Source organism: Bufo bufo, chromosome 1 (assembly GCF_905171765.1).
Source record: "Bufo bufo chromosome 1, aBufBuf1.1, whole genome shotgun sequence".
NCBI classification, from domain to species: Eukaryota; Metazoa; Chordata; class Amphibia; order Anura; family Bufonidae; genus Bufo; species Bufo bufo.
In genome coordinates, this window is record NC_053389.1 from 623,817,383 (window position 1) to 623,836,431 (window position 19,049).

The window sequence follows — 19,049 nt, forward strand, 5'->3', positions numbered from 1 at the left end:
TGTCTTTGATAAAAAAAAAATGTTTGGGTAAAAAAAAAATTGTTTGGGTAAAAGTTATAGCGTTTACAAACTATGGTACAAAAATGTGAATTTCCGCTTTTTGAAGCAGCTCTGACTTTCTGAGCACCTGTCATGTTTCCTGAGGTTCTACAATGCCCAGACAGTACAAACACCCCACAAATGACCCCATTTCGGAAAGTACACACCCTAAGGTATTCGCTGATGGGCATAGTGAGTTCATAGAACTTTTTATTTTTTGTCACAAGTTAGCGGAAAATTATGATTTATTTATTTATTTATTTTTTTCTTACAAAGTCTCATATTCCACTAACTTGTGACAAAAAATAAAAAGTTCTATGAACTCACTATGCCCATCAGCGAATACCTTGGGGTCTCTTCTTTCCAAAATGGGGTCACTTGTGGGGTAGTTCTTTGGAATGTGGGCCCCTTTGCCCACCTAGGCTGCAAAAAAGTGTCACACATCTGGTATCTCTGTATTCAGGAGAAGTTGAGGAATGTGTTTTGGGGTGTCTTTTTACATATACCCATGCTGGGTGAGATAAATATCTTGGTCAAATGCCAACTTTGTATAAAAAAATGGGAAAAGTTGTCTTTTGCCAAGATATTTCTCTCACCCAGCATGGGTATATGTAAAATGACACCCCAAAACACATTCCCCAACTTCTCCCGATTACGGAGATACCAGATGTGTGACACTTTTTTGCAGCCTAGGTGGGCAAAGGGGCCCATATTCAAAAGAGCACCTTTCGGATTTCACAGGTCATTTTTTACAGAATTTGATTTCAAACTCCTTACCACACATTTGGGCCCCTAGAATGCCAGGGCAGTATAACTACCCCACAAGTGACCCCATTTTGGAAAGAAGAGACCCCAAGGTATTCGCTGATGGGCATAGTGAGTTCATGGAACTTTTTATTTTTTGTCACAAGTTAGTGGAATATGAGACTTTGTATGAAAAAAAAAATATAAAAAAAAATAAGCATTTTCCACTAACTTGTGACAAAAAATAAAAAATTCTAGGAACTCGCCATGCCCCTCACGGAATACCTTGGGGTGTCTTCTTTCCAAAATGGGGTCACTTGTGGGGTAGTTATACTGCCCTGGCATTTTCCAGGGGCCCTAATGTGTGGTAAGTAGGTAAATGACCTGTGAAATCCTAAAGGTGCTCTTTGGAATATGGGCCCCTTTGCCCACCTAGGCTGTAAAAAAGTGTCACACATGTGGTATCGCCGTATTCAGGAGAAGTTGGGGAATGTGTTTTGGGGTGTCATTTTACATATACCCATGCTGGGTGAGAGAAATATCTTGGCAAAAGACAACTTTTCCCATTTTTTTATACAAAGTTGGCATTTGACCAAGATATTTATCTCACCCAGCATGGGTATATGTAAAATGACACCCCAAAACACATTCCCCAACTTCTCCTGAGTACGGCGATACCAGATGTGTGACACTTTTTTGCAGCCTAGATGCGCAAAGGTGCCCAAATTCCTTTTAGGAGGGCATTTTTAGACATTTGGATACCAGACTTCTTCTCACGCTTTGGGGCCCCTAGAATGCCAGGGCAGTATAAATACCCCACATGTGACCCCATTTTGGAAAGAAGACACCCCAAGGTATTCAATGAGGGGCATGGCGAGTTCATAGAAATTTTTTTTTTTTGGCACAAGTTAGCGGAAATTGATATTTTTAATTTTTTTCTCACAAAGTCTCCCGTTCCGCTAACTTGGGACAAAAATTTCAATCTTTCATGGACTCAATATGGCCCTCACGGAATACCTGGGGGTGTCTTCTTTCCGAAATGGGGTCACATGTGGGGTATTTATACTGCCCTGGCATTCTAGGGGCCCTAAAGCGTGAGAAGAAGTCTGGAATATAAATGTCTAAAAAATTTTACGCATTTGGATTCCGTGAGGGGTATGGTGAGTTCATGTGAGATTTTATTTTTTGACACAAGTTAGTGGAATATGAGACTTTGTAAGAAAAAAAAAAAAAAATTCCGCTAACTTGGGCCAAAAAAATGTCTGAATGGAGCCTTACAGAGGGTGATCAATGACAGGGGGGTGATCAATGACAGGGGGGTGATCAATGACAGGGGGGTGATCAATGACAGGGGGGTTGATCAATGACAGGGGGGTTGATCAATGACAGGGGGGTGATCAGGGAGTCTATATGGGGTGATCACCACAGTCATTGATCATGCCCCTGTAAGGCTTCATTCAGACGTCCGGATGCGTTTTGCGGATCGGATCCATCTATCAGTGCATCCGTAAAAATCATGCGGACATCTGAATGGAGCTTTACAGGGGGGTGATCAGGGAGTCTATATGGGGTGATCACCACAGTCATTGATCACGCCCCTGTAAGGCTTCATTCAGACGTCCGGATGCGTTTTGCGGATCCGATCCATCTATCAGTGGATCCGTAAAAATCATGCGGACGTCTGAATGGAGCTTTACAGGGGGTTGATCAATGACAGGGGTGTAATCAATGACAGGGGGGGTGATCAGGGAGTCTATATGGGGTGATAACCACAGTCATTGATCACGCCCCTGTAAGGCTTCATTCAGACGTCCGGATGCGTTTTGCGGATCCGATCCATCCATCAGTGGATCCGTAAAAATCATGCGGACATCTGAATGGAGCTTTACAGGGGGGTAATCAATGACAGGGGGGTGATCAGGGAGTCTATATGGGGTGATCAGGGGTGATCAGGGGCTAATAAGGGGTTAATAAGTGACGGGGGGGGGGTGTAGTGTAGTGTAGTGGTGCTTGGTGGGACTTTACTGAGCTACCTGTGTCCTCTGGTGGTCGATCCAAACAAATGGGACCACCAGAGGACCAGGTAGCAGGTATATTAGACGCTGTTATCAAAACAGCGTCAAATATACCTGTTAGGGGTTAAAAAAAATACATCTCCAGCCTGCCAGCGAACGATCGCCGCTGGCAGGCTGGAGATCAACTCTCTTACCTTCCGTTCCTGTGAGCGCGCGCGCCTGTGTGCGCGCGTTCACAGGAAATCTCGGCCATCGCGAGATGACGCATATATGCGTGACTCTGCGCAGGGCTGCCACCTCCGGAACGCGATCCTGCGTTAGGCGGTCCGGAGGTGGTTAATAGACTCCTAAGCTGGCGGTGGATCGTTGAAGTTATGAAGAGGCGCTGGCTTCTTAATAACTTTGGTGGATCCTCCGCCAATTCTAAATGTAAGACAGCTTCCTAGCATTTAGACCTTTTTCTACTCCTGAAACAGGCGTAGAAAATGGCGGCCCCTCCCCTTCCCCAGCCATGCCACGCCCACTTATTTAAACCTGGCATGAGCGGAGAAAAGTCGCAGATTGCGGCGCAACGGTTAGTTGCCTAATTTTGGCGTATTTCAGCATCATAAATGACCCCCTTTGTGTGTGAGCTGTGTACTGCAGTTTTTCATATGATTGACGAAGACCAAGAAGAAGGCATGACCATAGTGTGCATTGTGTTCTCTTTATGGAGACAGCTTTGGTGCACAAGTGGCAGGACATTATTTGCTACATGAATGGAAAATACATCTGACTGTACCTCCAGAGATGCTGAAGCCTAGCACTTGGGTAATTGAAGCTCTTGTCCTGGGCCAGGGCTAGAGAGCTGAGGAATTCCACGTCATGGAGTAACTGCTCACATTGTCTGTTCCCTTTCTTGATCTAAAGAGCGAATCAGAAGAAATATATGAACTAGTACTAAACATCTTATATTACCATTTTCTTGCTAAAAAAAGAATGTGCATTAAAACAAGTGTTGCAATTGAAGCCTCTAAATGATTTTCCAAAAAGGACTATGGGAATTTGCAGGAAAACACTACCTATGCTTGGTGCAACCTCGCCGCTACTGCATTGCTCCAAGCAGAAATATGTGACATGCTCTAGCAGAGGTAAAGAAGGGTTAAAAAGGTACTTGAGCTTTATGTCCTACTTGTCACTGTCTTTGTAATGGTCACGTGACACTCATCCAAGGCCTTGCACATACTTTATACACATATGCATAGAGTAAAGAACGCAGTGTCACAAGGACACCAAGTCCTGCTGTAGTCACAACTTTAGGTTTGTTATGCTAAAATGCATAAGTAAAACTCAGAACGGCTTAAAGGGAATCTGACACTCCCCAAATTAGAGTAGCGGTGTATAGTGTAAGTGGTATCTCTTCATACTCACTTGCGTTCTGACGCTGTGCTCCAACCAACCAGCAGTAACATGCACCGAGAGGACTCCTGCTCGAGTCCTCTCCATTATGTGCACGAGCACAGGAGTCCTCTCAACGCATGTTACTGCTGGTCTGTAAGAGCACCGCGTCAGAACGCAAGTGAGTATGGAGATAATTACTTAACTGGACTCAGCATCGCTTACTCTAGTTTGGGGGTGTTTGGAGCTGACAGTGTGACCTTGTGAGAACTGGGACTTCTCGGGAGACCATGCTGTACCATTGCTTCCGACGCGACAGTCCCACCCAACCACTGCATTGGTGATAGGTCCTCTTTAAGGCAGCTATTGATAAACGGTTCTTAAACTATCGGTGCCAATGTCCAATTGTTGAATATGCCTAATCCTTGTGTACTGCACCGATTAGTTACCTGCAGCCTGGCTCTCTGGCCCCAAAATGCCCGCTGATAGAGGGGCGGCCCTGTCCATCTGCCTTCATCGACTAAGGCTACTTTCACACTCGCGTTTTGGGCAGATCCGTCATGGGTCTGCAAAAACAGATCCGTTACAATAATACAACCGCATGCATCCGTTCAGAACGGATCCTTTTGTATTATCTGTAACATAGCCAAAGTCAATGGAGGACGGATCTGTTTTGTGCCAGATTGTGTCCGAGAAAACGGATCCGCCCCCATTGACTTGCATCGTTTTGCTCAGTTTTGTCAAGCGGACACCAAAACGCTGCAAGCAGCGTTAGTGTCCGCCTCCAAAGCGGAATGGAGACGGATCGGAGGCAAACTGATGCATTCTGAGCAGATCCTTTTCCATTCAGAATGCATTAGGGCAAAACTGATCCGTTTTGGACCGCTAGTGAGAGCCCTGAACGGATCTGACAAACAGAAAGCCAAAACGCCAGTGTGAAAGTAGCCTAAAACTGCAGACTGACTGCACATGTGCTAGTACCCCTGTCGCCCGACGTATTAAACCATTGGACATATCACTAGCTGCCTGCATGTGTTGTTCCCTGCGCATGTGCAAAAATAAATATACCCCTTTAAGATATAGTGTTACCACTGACCTGCACCTGCCATGTAAAGTATCAGCAAGAACACAGTAGGTTTTAACTTAATCCAAGGACTTGAAGGTGATTAATAAAAACAAATCAGTTAACTGTACGGACACAATTCCCATGCAATTACCTGAGCTTGTGTGGTGTATGTTCCATTGTGCAGCTCAAGAAACAGTTCTCCAACCCAGGAGCAGAGCTGAGACGTGTCGGCTTCCAACGCGGAGAAGAACTGATCAGGGGTGGACAGCTGAACTCTGTTGTACAAAAAAAGGGATGGAAAATGAGACTAAAAACATCCCTAACATCTCTGGAGAGTTCAAACAAGTTTAGGACAAATGTGACTTATCAGATTTCTAACCAGTTTATGGGGTTTCTGTTGCATAACATATTTTATTAAAGAGGTTGTCTCATGAAGATAACTTATCCCCTATCCACAGGAGAAGTGCCTGATCTGTGAAAATCCAACAGTTGGCTGCAGCCCCCAACGATCAGGAGAACGAGTACCATTCTCCCCAACTGGAATGGAGCGGCGGTCACACATCCATGATACAGCTCTATTTATTCCATGGGGCTTCCAGCCGAGCACTTCTACGGCTATCTGCCGCAGCCCCATAGAGTTGAATGGAGAAGCGGACAAGTATGTGTCTGCTGGTCTGTTAAAATGTGGAGGGCCCCCCCCCCCTCCCATTCTCGTGACTGGCAGGGGTCCCAGTAGATATCATGAGCTGATTATGGGGTGGGGTCACCTGTTATCTCTGCAGAAAAGGTCCAACAAATCCTTAGGGCCGTTTCACACAAGCGAGTCCATTGCGGGAATCATGCTCCGTGTGTGAGCGTGACTCTGCTCGACAGCATTATGTCAGTATGATTCTGTGGAAGTAAGGTCAAGCAGAGACACATAGCATTATAAATCAGTAGAATGCCGTGCGCTCCTGCAAGTCCAGAACGGAGGATCACGCTTACACACGGAGCAGGACTCGCTCGTGTGAAACAGCCCTTAGATCCATCAAAATCAGTGGGCAGTCTGTGGAAAACACTAATGAGCTGGGTTCTTTCACAAGGACAGCCACTAATAGAGAGGGCTCTTGAGTGGGGGACCCCCTTTATAACATTCATATACCTCCCCTACTAAAATGTAATCTCATACACATTACATAAATGTTGTGTAAAGCCACTCATTTTGGTCGGACTGGCTGACCATCCAATATGTCTGCGAGTGTCCCAACAGATGTCGTGGGATTGGGGGAAACAGTGGGGCATTTTAGATTTCAATATGTCCAATCCTTTTGTTCTCACTGGAGTTAAGCTGCCTCCAGAGAAGTTTGGTGCATATGTATGGGGATCTGAAGGATGGCCAGTATAAGGACCTTATTCGTTTCAGTCTTCCTTCACTGTGGATCACAGGCAGCTTTACATCCATACAATGGGTCTGCATCCGTTCCGCAAATCGAGGAACAGGTGCGGACCCATTCATTCTCTATGGGGCAGGAATGGAGGCGCACATCCGCATTTCCGGAGCACGCCCCTTAACTTCCAGTCCGCGGCTCCGGAAAAAAATAGAACATGTCCTATTCTTGCCCACAATTGTGGACAAGAATAGGCAGTTTTATGGGGGTGCCGGCCGGGTGTATTGCGGATCCGCAATACACTACGGACGTGTTAATAGACCCTTACTGCTGTCCAATACCATACATGGAAGACTCCTTTTTTGTAATAACAGGTCTGAAAATATTAGATAAAATCTTGTGATTCAAGAAGGCTAAAAAGTCTAATTATACTGTAAATGTAGCAAAAAATAAAAAATAAGTCCAGCTTGTCATAGAAACAATTTTTACGGACATGCACTGACCTGGGCAAACCGTCTGTATCTTTCATCCGACTTAGTCGTCCCACCATTTTCTCGGTTGGACCTCCACCTCCATCACCGTACCCATAGAGGGCGATACCGCAGTTGACACGACCCTTGTCCCTGTTGTTTCTCACAGTTTTAAGCATCTGTATAACAGTGCAGTAGATCGACACCCATTAAAGACACAAGCTTAGACACAAATCAAATGTACAATAGCAAAAAGAACGATAATAAAATTAGCTTCCCTAACTTCTGATTACCGCCATGAGCACTCACCTCTTCCACTGTACCCTTCATCCCATAAGAGTCCCCTGGAGGGAAATGAGCAAGGACCTTTGAGCCATCAATGCCTACCCAGTGAAAGGTATGATGCTGCATAGAAATACAGAACGAAAATGAAGTTGTCTACAAGCATAAAACATCAGATACCCTAATACAATAAAGCAGTTTTCATTACAGCTCCCACTCTGCCAAGATACCCGACTGCCCGGGTTGTGGACATTTGCCAAACTAAAAGACACGGGTGCGAACCAGCGGAAGATACTGGTAAATACTATAATCCCATATGAAAATATAGTCTTCAAAAATAGGGGGTCTGGGGATCATGGTGCTCCTCTACACAGACCTTGTATTCATGTCGCCTCAGTATCTAGATGGGCTTCTCTACCAGTGACTCTATACAATTCTCGCATATGATCTGTATGGATATGGTGCATACCTATGTTATCGGGGCCTTGGTCCTGACTGGCTTTTTGTATTGCCTTGTTTATTGCAATTGTTCAATAAAGCGAATAAATATAAAATTTTTATGTGCGTCACAGTTTCCTATCATACGATAGCACAAAGATCCAAGACTTTCTGAGCTAACAGTTTCATGTAACTTTAAAGGGAGTCTTTCACGCAGATTCACCCTATTAACCTAATAACAGTGTTATGTCCACGGCATCCCCCCTATTAAAACTGTGCTTACCGTTTGATCCTTGCTAGCATCGTTGTGCAGAAAAACACTTTTAATCCGTATGCAAATGAGGCTGTGAAGGTGCCCAGGGGCGGCGTTACAACGGCCGGTGCCCAGGCCCCTGGGTCATTTTCATATGAAGCCACTCCCCCTCCGCCGGTCTGCCCGCCCTTAGTCTCTGCTCTAACCTCCCTCCTCCCGATGAACGCGATATCGGCGCGTGCGCATTGAATGAGCACAGTCGGGCCGGGGCATCGCAGTTTACCGTTCGTTATCGCGTTCATCGGCACATGCGCGGGATTACGGACGGGAGGAGGAAGGTTAGAGCAGAGACTAAGGGCGGGCAGACGCGGCGGAGGGGGAGTGGCTTCATATGAAAATGACCCAGGGGCCTGGGCACCGGCCGTTGTAACTCCGCCCCTGGGCACCTTCACAGCCTCATTTGCATACGGATTAAAAGTTGTTTTTCTCCACAACGATGCTAGCAAGGAACTAACGGTAAGCACCGTTTTAATAGGGGGTATCCCGTGGACATAACAATGTAATTAGGTTAATAGGGTGAATCTGCGTGAAAGACTCCCTTTAAATCTAGAAAAAAATGCTCCAGCTTTCTTTTAGTAATCAGTGATACCATTTTATCATATGCCAGAGAATATGTGAATTTAAAGGGAACCTGTCATCAACTTTATGCTGACCTCACTGAGGGCAGCATAGAATAGTGACAGACATGCTGATGTCAGCGGTCTGTCACTCATCAGCTAAAATTTAGTGGTTCCTGAGAACCAGCATCATAATCATTGCAGCCCAGGGCTTGAGAAGAGTCAAATCTACCTGAGAAGAGTCAGTTATTCATAATCCCCTGCTCTCTCACCGATCTGCTGATGATTGGCAGTTCTCTCCTAGACAGAAAGGGAGAAAACTAGGTAGAAGCCGGTCAGTCATCAGCAGGTGGGCAGGAGAGCAGGAAATCATGAGTATCCAGGACTCTTCTCAGGAGGCCGGGACTCTTTTCCAGGCCCAGTCTGCAATGATTGTGATGTTGGTTCTCGGCAACCACTTACTTTTTACTTATAAATGATGAACCGCTGAAATCAACTCACCTGTCTCTACCTTATACTGCTGTTAGTATGGGCAGCACAAAGTTGATGACAGGTTCTTTTTAAAGGGGTCATATCTATTTTGCAAACTCATTTTGTTAAAAACCAGTCAAACATAAAAATAACTAAACACAAGAAAAAAATTTTTTATAAAAAAGTACAAAATCGTCAAGGTAGGCCAGAAATGTAAAAAATAAAAAATAAAAATCCATAACCAATTATAGGTGCAGAAATACAATACATCACAGTTTTTACGGGGCTGTATCCATTTTTATGACCCTGTATGAATGTCAAGAAGAGAGGTTCACTTTGAAAATGTTTTTTTTTTTTTTAAAACTAAGCAATATATACACGGAGGAATGGAAGTGTATGTTTAGATCACCACCACCTCGATGTAACATAACACACCGTCACACTAAGGCCTCATGCATAAAACTATAGCAGTTTTGCGGGCTGCAAATTGCCGATCCGCAAAACACGGACACCGGCCATGCGTGTCTCACATTTTCAAGTGTTCGTCTCCAACTGACTTACAGGAAAAGCATTCACCAGACTCCAACTTAATTTCTGAGTGAGGAAGCGGTGGATCCCACAGCCGTTCATCAACTGCGGCAGCTGAGCAGAGTATCCGAAAGTGTCTGGAAGCCAGAACTAGAAAGGAGAGGATGAGAAAATGTCTCATTATCATAGCTAATGTGATGTGAAGGTATACATGGAATTATATAGTCACCTCAGAACACATACTGCCAAATTCTTCTTGAAAGAAGAGCTGACCGTGCAGGAACTGGCGCACCATGGACTCGCCACTGGGAAGGTTTCCATCCTAAAACAAGAAAATTGAAAATCTTGAGAATCCATTGGTTTTCCCTATGTAAGGAGGCGGCCAGGAAAGGCAATCACCAGATAAAATAGTCAAAAATGATTGAAGACAGACATGATATACTAGGCAACATACTCGTAGTAAACCGATTATGTATTAACTTGCACGAGTTAAAATGTTATTATACTAATCTGCTGTGGAGTGGGGAAAATTACAAAATAACCTACCTCACTTTCACCAGCCAATCCGTTCCAGATCTGCTGCACCTTCCTCTTTCCTGGACTATAGCCAGGACATACTGTTGTGGCTGCAGCTGGCCTCAGTGGTCTCGGGTTGTACATCACTGCGGCCGGTGAAGCCATGCTTTGGGTTAGATGGCAGATTGTCTGGCTTCTTGCAAGGGTTCTCCATTTTCATAGATTTCTTTATTTTCCCTCTCTTCAATCTACTTTTACCTTTCAAGGATTGCACATATCACCCAAAAATCGGCGAGTTCACCCTACATTAATCTGATGTGTACAGCACTGCATTTTGTGGTGACATGGCCTCTTTCCTATAAAGCTACCCAAGTGGGTGTCTGCTATAGGCAAAATGAGATTGAGAGACCCATTAGGGACAGTGACTGATGTAGATGATAATTTCTGATGCGTCACATGATATGTAGGTGCTATACATGCGGCATATACAATTTGAGAAGATATGTTAGCCTCCTGAATATGTCCTCTCAGAATAATGGGTATAGTCTTACCATTTCGACCCATGTTCCACCGACCGGTATGAACTGGCCAAGTTTCACAAATTCTTTAATCTGTGAATATAATCCAGGATACCACGTTTTCACCCAATCCAGCTGCTGAGCCTAAAAAGAAGAATAGGCATGGTGTCATATGTATCAGTCATCTTAGTGCACAGATCAGTAAATGTGGCATTAATTCCCGGATACTGCACCTTTAAGATTAGAAAAGCTGAGAATCTGCATAAAACAGTATCACAGTTTATGACTTATTACGGCCTTTGTTTAAATACTGACAAAATGATCTTCTGAGATAGTAATTTAACGTATGTTGCTAAAAAACGGAAAATCCCCAAACACTGACTAAACCGAAAGAAATGTACAGTATGTGATGAGAAGGATTCTTTAAAGGGGTTGTCGGAGACTGCTAAAAAAGTGTCAGTGGGCTGCGTATAGCGTATAACACTTTGGGCGGGGGCAGGCGCAGCAGCACTGGAACCAGGACGCTAAGACGCTCTAACACCATGACCAGCCCAAGGCAATTCTTTTTCCTGGACAGCCCATTTAATAACTACCAGTTGATTTATGGGGTATTCATGGAATATCTATAAGATATGCTCTAAATGTCCAATAGGTGTGGGTCCCAAGTCCTGAACCTGCTCCGATCTCAAGAACGGGACCCTGCTGTGAATGGAGAAGAGCCACACATGCGCACATTCCTTCATTCACCACTATGGGACCTCTGGAAACAGCGGAGGACGGGTTGCTTGGCTTTTCTTGGGAGTCCCCTAGCAGTGAATGGAGAGGAAACCGTGAATTCACGGCAAGCTCTTCAGTCATAGCAGGGCCCCATTCGTGAGATAGAAGTGCGTCCAAGCAGTGGGACCTACACCTAAGGCTACTTTCACACCTGCGTTCAGGTGTCCGCTCGTGAGCTCCGTTTGAAGGGGCTCACGAGCGGCCCCGAACGCATCCGTCTGGCCCTAATGCATTCTCAGTGGAGGCGGATCGACTGAGAATGCATCCGCCTGCCAGCGCTCAGCCTCCGCTCCGCTCAGTGAGCGGACACCTGAACGCTGCTTGCAGCGTTCGGGTGTCCGCCTGGCCGTGCGGAGGCGAGCGGATCCGTCCAGACTTATAATGGAAGTCAATGGGGTCGGATCCGTTTGAAGTTGACACAGTATGGCACAATCTTCAAACGGATCCATCCCCCATTGACTTTCAATGTAAAGTCAAAACGGATCCGTTTGCATTATCATGAACAAAAAAAAAAAATATATATATATATATATATATATATTTATTTTTTTTGTTCATGGTAATGCAAACGGATCCGTTCTGAACGGATCTAAGCGTTTGCATTATAGGTGCGGATCCGTCTGTGCAGATATCAGACGGATCCGCACCTAACACAGGTGTGAAAGTAGCCTCAAGCGTCATATCCTATCCATGTGTATAAATGTCCAGATGGGACGACGGCTTTAAATACACAACCTGAAACAATTCTCACAACCTGCAGAATGTAGAAATGATGTAAGCAATGTTAACAGCTCTGTATAAACCAATGAATCTTTATAGAGGTGACAAAAAGGAAGGAAGAGAGATGACTGGAGATGATGAAGCCAAGTATTAAGACCTTCCCAACATCTTCCACCCTACATGTAGGTCAGATGTCAGCAGTTTAAACGGGTTCTCTGATTTCATAACACATTTTCTTTTCTGGCCCGGGTACCCCAAAACGGATGCATATTTTTTTTTTGTCTATATAGCGGTTTTTCATGTCAGCACTTTCCTTCACCTTTTCTCAGCATCACTGCATCCGGGCAGGATGTTTAGATGCAGAACTTCCTGTTTTCATCAGCTTCCTACAGGGTAAACCAACCAGCCCCAGCCCCAGCATGCTTTGCTCTGAAATGTTTTACAGGGCTAAGCAAACTGATTGGAGAAGCATATCGGTAAGATACCTAGTTAACCATGTACTTATGGATGTCATCCAGGGTTGAGCATTAACCCCTTAGTGGCCAGCCTGTTTTAGGACTTACTGACCAAGCGTTTTTCTTCCCTTCTTCATTGTCGTCTTCCAAGAGCTATAACTTTTTTATTTTTCAGTCTATATAGCTTTATGAGGGCTTGTTTTTTGCAGGACAAGTTGTAGTTTTTAATGGCACTTTTGGGGTACACATCATTTTCTGATTAACTTTTATAAACTCTTTCTGGGAGGGAGATGGAAAAAACAGCAATACTGCCAGTGAGTTTTTACATTATAAATTTTACAACGTTCCTTTTTTCAGTATAAATAACATATCTTTTTTCTCTGGGTCAGTACGATTACAGTGATACCATATACATTATATATATTTTTTTTTTTACATTTTACTACTTTTTTGCAATAAAACCCCCTTTTTTAAGAATTTTTTTTTTTGTATTGCCGCTTCCCAAGACTCAAATTGGGATATATAACTTTTATTTTTCTTTCTATAGAGTTGTCTAAGGGCTTGATTTTTGCGGGACAACTTGTATTTTTCATTGGTATAATTTTGGAGTAAATGGCACTTTTTGATAGCTTGTTATTAAGTTTTTTCAGTGGTAACTAAGAATAAATTAGCAATTCTGTCTTTTAAAAAAAAAAATTTAAGGCGTTCACCGTAGGGAATAATTTACATGATATTTATGTAGTCCGGGTCGTTACGGATGCGGCAATACCAAACATATGGGGAAGATTTATTTTTTGCAATTTTTTTCATTGAAAAGAGTATTTTCAATGGAAAAAAAAAAAGAATTTTATGGGATTTTTTTTATTGAATAAAGTTTTTTTTTTTTTACCAATTAATAGTCCCACAAGGGGACTATAAAAGACAGCTTTTTGATTGCTTTTAAAATGCAATGCACTATCCCTATAGGGCATTGCATTTTAATGGCAATGCTATTCTGACATTGACCAGCAGGCTGCGCCAGAGAGGTGCAGGCTGCGCCAGAGAGGTGCAGTCTGCTGGAAATTACTCAAGGCTGGTCTGGGACCTACATCAGACCCCAGACAGCCTTCACACACATTGGCACCCCGCAATCGCATTTGCAAGGGGCTGATGGGAGACAGAGGGAGTCCGCTCTCTCTGTCAGCACTTTACATACGGCGGGCGCCATTGCCTGCGGCATGTAAAGTGTGGAACAGCCCGGATCAGCACTCCTGCCGGTCCGGGCTGTTAGAGCAGGGCTGCAGCTCTCATGTGAGAGCCGGGTCCCCGCTGCACGAGGGACCCGTGCAGGGCTTAGGCTGGGCCGCCGCTTTTTTACAGCGGCCCAGTCTAAGGCCCCTTAGTTTCCACTGTAAAAACACATATGAGTGGTCACTAAGGGGTTAAAATCACTACCCCAGGTTTACCTGCAGGTTTAGCTCTTGCCAACAGACACCCCCCATTCAGACTGGAGATCTGTACCTAGGAGAACTTTATTCATCAAGATTACTTTCAGACATAAAATCCCTACTGGCCAGTTAAGAGTAGTTGAAGAAGGTGTCCGAAATTTTTGATTTTCATTTTTAGTTATTGGGCACTGTACACCCTTTTGCATCTTATATTGTTTTGTATATATCTGTAATGTAAAGGTATGCAATCAAAAGCAAGCCCATGTGGTAGCCCTCCTAAGCGTACCTCTTTTGGAGGGACAGCCCCTATTTTTGACCCAGGTTCCTCCGTCCCTCTTTTCTCCTCAAATATCCCTCTTTTTGATCCGAGGGATAGATTTGCATTATTACATTTACAATATTGATCCAGAAAATGTTGGTTTCTATCTGTATATAAGACCCCACCTTGTACAGGGTGGGCCATTTATATGGATACACCTTAATAAAATGGGAATGGTTGGTGATATTAACTTCCTGTTTGTGGCACATTAGTATATGTGAGGGGGGAAACTTTTCAAGATGGGTGGTGACCATGGCTGCCATTTTGAAGTCGGCCATTTTGAATCCAACTTTTGTTTTTTCAATAGGAAGAGGGTCATGTGACACATCAAACTTATTGGGAATTTCACAAGAAAAACAATGGTGTGCTTGGTTTCAACGTAACTTTATTCTTTCATGAGTTATTTACAAGTTTCTGACCACTTATAAAATGAGTTCAATGTGCTGCCCATTGTGTTGGATTGTCAATGCAACCCTCTTCTCCCACTCTTCACACACTGATAGCAACACCGCAGGAGAAATGCTAGCACAGGCTTCCAGTATCCGTAGTTTCAGGTGCTGCACATCTCGTATCTTCACAGCATAGACGATTGGCTTCAGATGATACGGGATGTGCAGCACCTGAAACTACGGATACTGGAAGCCTGTGCTAGCATTTCTCCTGCGGTGTTGCTATCAGTGTGTGAAGAGTGGGAGAAGAGGGTTGCATTCACAATCCAACACAATGGGCAGCACATTGAACACATTTTATAAGTGGTCAGAAACTTGTAAATAACTCATGAAAGAATAAAGTTACGTTAAAACCATTGTTTTTCTTGTGAAATTCCCAATAAGTTTGATGTGTCACATGACCCTCTCCCTATTGAAAAAACAAAAGTTGGATTCAAAATGGCCAACTTCAAAATGGTCGCCATGGTCATCTTGAAAAGTTTCCCCCCTCACATATACTAATGTGCCACAAACAGGAAGTTAATATCACCAACCATTCCCATTTTATTAAGGTGTATCCATATAAATGGCCCACCCTGTATATTATTTCATTATTTTATTTAAGAAATGGCTCTATTCAGATAATTTTTGCTCTATTGTGCGTTAAGAAAACTATTAAAGTGTATAAATCTACATGAAAAATTGACTTTCATGCCATGAACCAAAAAGCCTGTATATTAGACAGGCAGATCAGCAAGAGATTGTCGGAAGGGAAGCGTTGCTAGATAGCGGAGGAGACCGCTGCTATTACATGCTATGCCATCACTTGTCCCCATACTGTCTAGTGATTTGCCAGAGGCAAATCTCTATTACACAGAACAGTCTGCCACCGGCAAGTGCTGATTTTTAAGCATGCTTAAAATCAGAATTGCCCGATGAACGAGAATTTGGCAATTGGCTGCGCTATTACACTGCAAGATCATCGTTAACTAGCGTTCATGCCAAAATATCGTCCGATGTAATACAGCCTTAAGTGTAGGGTTGTTGCGGGTATCGAAATTTCGATACGATACCGGGATTTCCATTTTTTTTCTACACTAGCCTGCACTGCTGCGCACTCTAGTATCTCTGAACATAAGAGCGCGGCAGACAAATCCGCCATGTCTAGAGTTGACCAAAGTGACATATACTGATCAGAGATTACTGCATATTACCAAGATATGGCATCACTTACTAGTCACTGGGCCCAGGTTGCACTACATTGGCACAGATGTCTGCTATGATAAGCAACAGGACCTCAGTCCCTTTATTCTTGTGATCGCCAGGGGTCCCAGAGGTCAGACCCTCACCATTATGGCATACCACAGTGATATGGACGACGCAGTTACTCTTAGAATTATTTTCATATTTTGGATCATCATAACTAAGAAATTAGGTGTACCTGAGAGCATGTAAAGGTGAAATCTGGATTTTCTGTCATCAGCTGTACAGCAGTAACCCAACTGCGAGCACATTTTCTAATGGTTTCTTCATATGGCCACAACCATGCTGGAAGAAGATGTGAAGATCCATGTTACACTATCCATATCTAGTAATAGATCAGCTAACTTCTGTCTGTATTACCACTAAACCCACTAGGAGGCAAACTCAGACTTGGAAAGGTTATCCAAAGTTAACCAGTTAACATAATAACCCTTTTTTGGCTTCAGTATCTACAAGAGTTTATGGGTCAAGGTACAAAAGAAATTACATTGTGCTGTTATAATGGAAAATATTACAGTACTTTTGATCTGCTGAGAGTGTCAACCAATGCTACAGAATATATACGAGATCTGGCCATATATGTGTGTAATGCTGAGGACATGTGAGGGGTCTCAAAGGAGAAGATCTACCCAAGAACTATCACTAGGGAGAAGGGATAAAAATGTGAAGGCTGTTCGGTGAACGCACCAAAAATCTGAAACAAAGCGCAGTACAATGCTAATGAATGAAGGTCTACAAGGCAGAGGGTTACATCCAAGGATACATTTTGGTACACATTTTCAGGCTAGTTCCAAAGGAACATATGACTGCTATGTGTGAACATTGCCTAGCTTGTCTGCTGTGTCATTGCCAAAAGATTGATGCCCATGAGGAACCTTCCACAAACATAAATTTTGCCACTATGCTGTGTTCTATGTTGATTTTGATGCCGATTTTGCTGGAAGTTTCCATGGAATTGACCCTATGTACTGCAAAGGGTGAAACCCCCGCCAATTTGTTTGCCATTATAAAACACTATCGTTTTTCCATTGACGAATCCAGACAGAAAATCTGCAGCATTTTTCAGAAAATTATTTTTAAAGAGCAACACGTTTAGAGCACAGGCCCAGTTTTAGAACCTCGAACTACCTGAATCGATGTGGCAGTGCCCCATTGCATGGATAGTGTGCTGGCTGTCACCGTTCTTCTGGCTGAAGAATTTGGAGGACAAGTTGCGGACAGCGGCAAAGGTGTCTGGATCATTGACATCACATAAATTGACCATTTCATTAGCCACATACAGAGCTTGGAAGCTTCTTTGGTTATCCTCACCAAGCAACTGAAAAAAATATCCCAGAAAAAAAAGAAACTGTAATGTGGTGCATCAGTGACAGTAAAAGGTGAAATATCTTCTGTGAGACAGCCAGGTTATAGCAGACATATCTAGTTACACAAATTTTACTTTAAATGTGAAGAAAATCTACTGGAAAAGAAAAGATTGCCCTTTTTTATCAACATGGGAACGGTCAGCAGTTCTGAGCCCTCAAAACTGCTGTCAGCAGTACACAGGTGACAGGGAGATCCAAGTTTTCCTCGTCCCGATGCAACCTAGGAAGTGGTCTCTTCATGTCCACTGCCCGGGGCTGTGTACACCGAATGTTTCCCAGCCCTTCTCCTCGGCTCTAGCGTCCCCTGACTGAACGCTACAGCTGTCACTCTAGAAGAAGGGAGGGATTGGGAAGTGTTCACAGAAGGGAAACCAGGGCAGGACCATAGGGACACCTCATTTCTCAGTAATGCAGCCTGCATGTCCATCACTCTATGACTGCAGCCCTCTCCACACCACCTACCGTATTTAGTGCTGAAAGCAGTTCTGAGGGCTGAAAACTGCTGACAGACGACTCTAAATAGAATTACAGAAAATATTACAATATAAAGCAGCATAGCTAAACAACACATTCATCATGGCAAAATGTTTTCTACAATTATTTCCACATCTGAAGCATGACAGCAGTGCCCCTGACACTAGTATTGTGGCTTCAGTTATTACCAGATACCAGGTTGTAATAGATCTCTCAGGCCTCTGATTGGTCTGTACGTTTTCCGTGCCGTCAGATCATATTGCTGGTGGATGTGGTTTCACAGGTTTGCAAAAAAACTTTTAGGTGTCTAACCCCACACAAACCACAAAAAATAAAAAATAAAATAGTCACTGAAAAGCCACTTACCCTGGCCATATCATACAAAATCTCAAAGTCCAGAAGAAGTTCTTCTACATCACGGTTGAAAATGGCAAGCTCAGCTCTTTGTAGGGTAAATGTTTTTTTGGGATCAACGGGAGCAATCATACCTCCTTGACCAGCTCCAAAAAGACCATTACAAGCCACCTCGATGTACAGGGTCATGCTGAAATACGAAGGGGAAGATTAGTTCATTTAACGCTAAAAATGAAACCCAGATAATATCCGTGACCAGGAGAGTATAGCCGTCCTTCTCATGACTCTTTATGCCATGAGGGTTAAGCAGATAATGGGGTATAAAAGAATAAGACGTAGATTTATTAAGACTTGGATGTCATACAAAACTGTGTGTTGGAGTAAGACGTGCCAGATTTATGCGAGACGCTCCTCATTTGCCTCATTCTTGGCTGCGTTAACAAGAATAATTGACATCCATGCCTACTAGTGATAAATCCACCAGACCCAGTGTCGTACATTGTATATCTGCTGTGCTTGGCATTGCATCCGCTTCAATGGGGCTGAGCTGCAACTAGGTCCTGTGGCCGATGAACGGTAACGTCACATGGTCTAGAAAGAGGCTGCGGCGTTCCCGGGTGTTGGACCCCTGCCAATCGGATATTGATGACCTATCCTAAGAATAGGTCATCGATATTAATAGAATAACCCCTTTAAAGTACCTAAATGTATAAATAAAGTTTATTAAGCAGGGTTGTCTCACTTCAGCAAATGGCATTTATCAC

General features: G+C 43.7%; 1 protein-coding gene across 1 annotated transcript in view; it reads right to left on the reverse strand.

The window, feature by feature from the left end:
* Positions 1 to 19,049, reverse strand: part of MAN2C1 (mannosidase alpha class 2C member 1) — a 72,014-nt gene that overhangs the window by 42,290 nt on the left and 10,675 nt on the right. Inside the window, exons 5-14 of the mRNA XM_040413804.1 lie at positions 18,298 to 18,475; positions 17,219 to 17,408; positions 16,269 to 16,375; positions 10,735 to 10,845; positions 9,897 to 9,989; positions 9,701 to 9,817; positions 7,388 to 7,483; positions 7,112 to 7,257; positions 5,393 to 5,516; positions 3,580 to 3,701 (exon numbers count right to left, since the gene is read on the reverse strand). Of these exons, the coding sequence (XP_040269738.1) occupies positions 3,580 to 3,701; positions 5,393 to 5,516; positions 7,112 to 7,257; positions 7,388 to 7,483; positions 9,701 to 9,817; positions 9,897 to 9,989; positions 10,735 to 10,845; positions 16,269 to 16,375; positions 17,219 to 17,408; positions 18,298 to 18,475 (1,284 nt within the window). The remainder of the gene's footprint in view (positions 1 to 3,579; positions 3,702 to 5,392; positions 5,517 to 7,111; positions 7,258 to 7,387; positions 7,484 to 9,700; positions 9,818 to 9,896; positions 9,990 to 10,734; positions 10,846 to 16,268; positions 16,376 to 17,218; positions 17,409 to 18,297; positions 18,476 to 19,049) is intronic.